Here is a 2,840-nt window from a genome sequence, read left to right on the forward strand (position 1 = left end):
ATAAGGCATCTGTGGAGGATGGAAAGGGTGCTTATTGTACCTGTTGTTCTCTCCTGTACAGGTGTGATACCACACACACTACACAAAAGCCTGGGAACATTACAATTGAATAGAAATACATACATCACACTACAGAAGGCCACTATATTGAATACATGCCACATTGTTAGGAAATTCCTGAATACTGACACTGACACTGACACTGACACTGACACACTTATTTAATTTTAGTTTTGTTTTGGTTGCTATGCCTTGACTCTGGTCCGGCATAGTACACAGCCACCGGTTTAACCGAGTATTACCCACTGAACCCAACACAATAATAATAATAATAATAATAATAATTTTTCATTCAACTCCACAGTCTAGTGAGTTGATACCAAAATTAGAAGAATTGGGACAAGTTATGGATGGTTTTAGACGGTCATTTGAATATATTCAAGATTACGTCAGCATATACGGACTAAAAATCTGGCAAGAAGAAGTGTCTCGTATTATAAATTATAATATAGAACAAGAATGCAATGCTTTTCTCAGGCATAAGGTAATTAGAATTTAGAACTTATTTTTATACTAGATGTTTTTATAAGGTATAGCAAATTGCAGCAATGAATTTTGTAAATCAAAACAAAAACATGTTTGAATAAATTAATATTTGCAAGTATTTCCATAATAGTCTAGTCAGAGTATTAAAAAATTGCACTATATAATAATGCTATCACACATTTTAATATATTGCCCAACATATTTTTAAGAACACCAAATATAATGCATAATTAGATAAAAAATGATGTCATTCCATGGCTGATGTATTTAATGTTTAGCTTTAGCATGGTTTACAAAATGGTGTCCCCATATCAAACTGCATTACAATCAAATAGTGAACTATTATTTGATTTTTGACAGCTGAAAGCAGTCACTTACAAATTAATGAATCCATTGCCGATTGTATGCACAGTATGTAGAGTTATGCATATCACTTCAAAAGCCTTGCCAAGTGGATTCGTAAGTTTAAGGAAAACCAAACAAACATAAGCAATGAACCATGTAGACTTTTGTACCTAAGCTTTTTGTGTGTACATTCTGCCAAAAATCAAATAACAACTTACTGTTCAATTATGAGCAAGGCTTTTTTAAACCATGTAGCAGATGCAAATGCCACCTAACAGGGATGACTGTTGATACAGGTTATATTGCTGTATACAGTCACTATTATTAGTCTCTATCTACACTACATTAATTTTCTTTAACAGTGCTACTAACCTTATTTACTTAATCTGCCTCATAATATATTCATTTTATTCACCATGATTAATTAACATTCGTAAACACATTTTTACTATAAGTATGTTATAAAAAAATTATAACTTTAATTTAGTGTTTAATTTAATTTTATTTAAATATTTGTTGAAATATTAATTGCAGGTTCAAGATTGGCAGAGCATCTATCAGTCTCGAACCATTCCAATTCCACGATTTCCATCTTTAGACAATGTCTCAGTGAACTTTATCGGTCGTTTAGCAAGAGAGATTTTGAGAATAACTGATCCAAAGTAATGAAAAATATTTTAATATTAGTTATATATAATTTCTTTTATATTAATTATGAATTTTAATTTACAGAACAACCATATATTTAGACCAAATGAGTTGTTGGTACGATTCCAAGACTAAAAACGAAATTATAAATTTGAGATTGTTTTCTCTTATTCAGGTACAAGAAAAATTTTTATGTATATTATTTATTGCGTAGTTTTATGATTATTATTAAGGAAAATATCGGTTTCAGAAAACTGTGGGCACTCCTGGATTGACCGGATTGGATAGACTACTTTCGTTTATGATCGTAACTGAATTACAAGGAGTGTTAAAGTTAATAGAAAAAATAGTGATAAAGGATAAATCTTGGCAGGATACTTTGGATAATTTACAAAATGCTTTACATCCAGTTTCAGGCATTTTATGTAAGTATATTAATTTTTCATTTGTTAAAATATAAAGATTTGAAATGAGATGTAATTAAAATTTAGTTGTAACAATTAGTATTTCAAAATTTTGAGATACACGATTAACAATTAGAAAACTAATGAGTGAGAAATGATAAAAATGTTACCAAAAACTGCATGCATCACTTCCTGAATCCATTGTCTCAATAATTATTTAATTAAGTACAGTCGACCCCCCCCCTATAACACAGGTTCCTATAGTTCAGATTCCTATATGACGGCGAAAAAATTGCGATGGTATCCGTACAAACATGGTAAAAAACTCCTATAATTTGGTAAAATGTCATCGGGCAGCCGAACTACTTTCCATCGTCCAGCGCTACACTACGGAGAGTTTAGGCGATTAAATTGAGTTTACTATCGTCTGTACAGTATTATATATAAATTAGGTACTGTACATATAATTATATATAAATTAGGTACTGTATATATAATTATATATTAACTTAATTTATTGTAACTTTATTATAATTATATATATACTTTCCGCCATCCAGTGCCACGCTATGGAGAGTTTAGGCGAGTAAGTTGAGTTTACTATCGTCTGTACAGTATGTAAATTAGGTACTGTAAGTCTAATACAGCACTAAATTTTTACATTTCTTGTGAAAGAAACATTTCTTATTCAACGGCCATAAAAATTATTTATATTAATGATGTCTCCAAAGTTCAACGAAGTTTTCGCAGAAAAATAATATCAGAAATCGCGGCCGCGGTTTGCTGAGTTGTTCCGCGACGAAAACAAGCTTGAGCAATGGCTACGTCGAATGGTGCACACTCGGTAAGTAATCCTACAATTTTTTGTTTATAGCATAGTTTATACGGATTATTCCC

General features: G+C 31.0%; 1 protein-coding gene across 1 annotated transcript in view; it reads left to right on the forward strand.

Annotated features, from left to right (window-relative positions):
• The window catches only part of LOC111617156 (WASH complex subunit 5-like), a gene marked incomplete at its 5' end in the record, with an annotated part of 7,453 nt that extends 5,293 nt beyond the window's left edge, over positions 1-2,160 (forward strand). Inside the window, 4 exons of the mRNA XM_023358481.1 lie at positions 365-544; positions 1,426-1,553; positions 1,624-1,714; positions 1,790-2,160. Of these exons, the coding sequence (XP_023214249.1) occupies positions 365-544; positions 1,426-1,553; positions 1,624-1,714; positions 1,790-1,999 (609 nt within the window). The remainder of the gene's footprint in view (positions 1-364; positions 545-1,425; positions 1,554-1,623; positions 1,715-1,789) is intronic.
• Between the last annotated feature and the right edge of the window lie 680 nt (positions 2,161-2,840).

The sequence above is a fragment of the Centruroides sculpturatus genome, unplaced genomic scaffold (assembly GCF_000671375.1).
Source record: "Centruroides sculpturatus isolate CEXI.00-Female unplaced genomic scaffold, Cexi_2.0 scaffold2668, whole genome shotgun sequence".
Classification (NCBI taxonomy): domain Eukaryota; kingdom Metazoa; phylum Arthropoda; class Arachnida; order Scorpiones; family Buthidae; genus Centruroides; species Centruroides sculpturatus.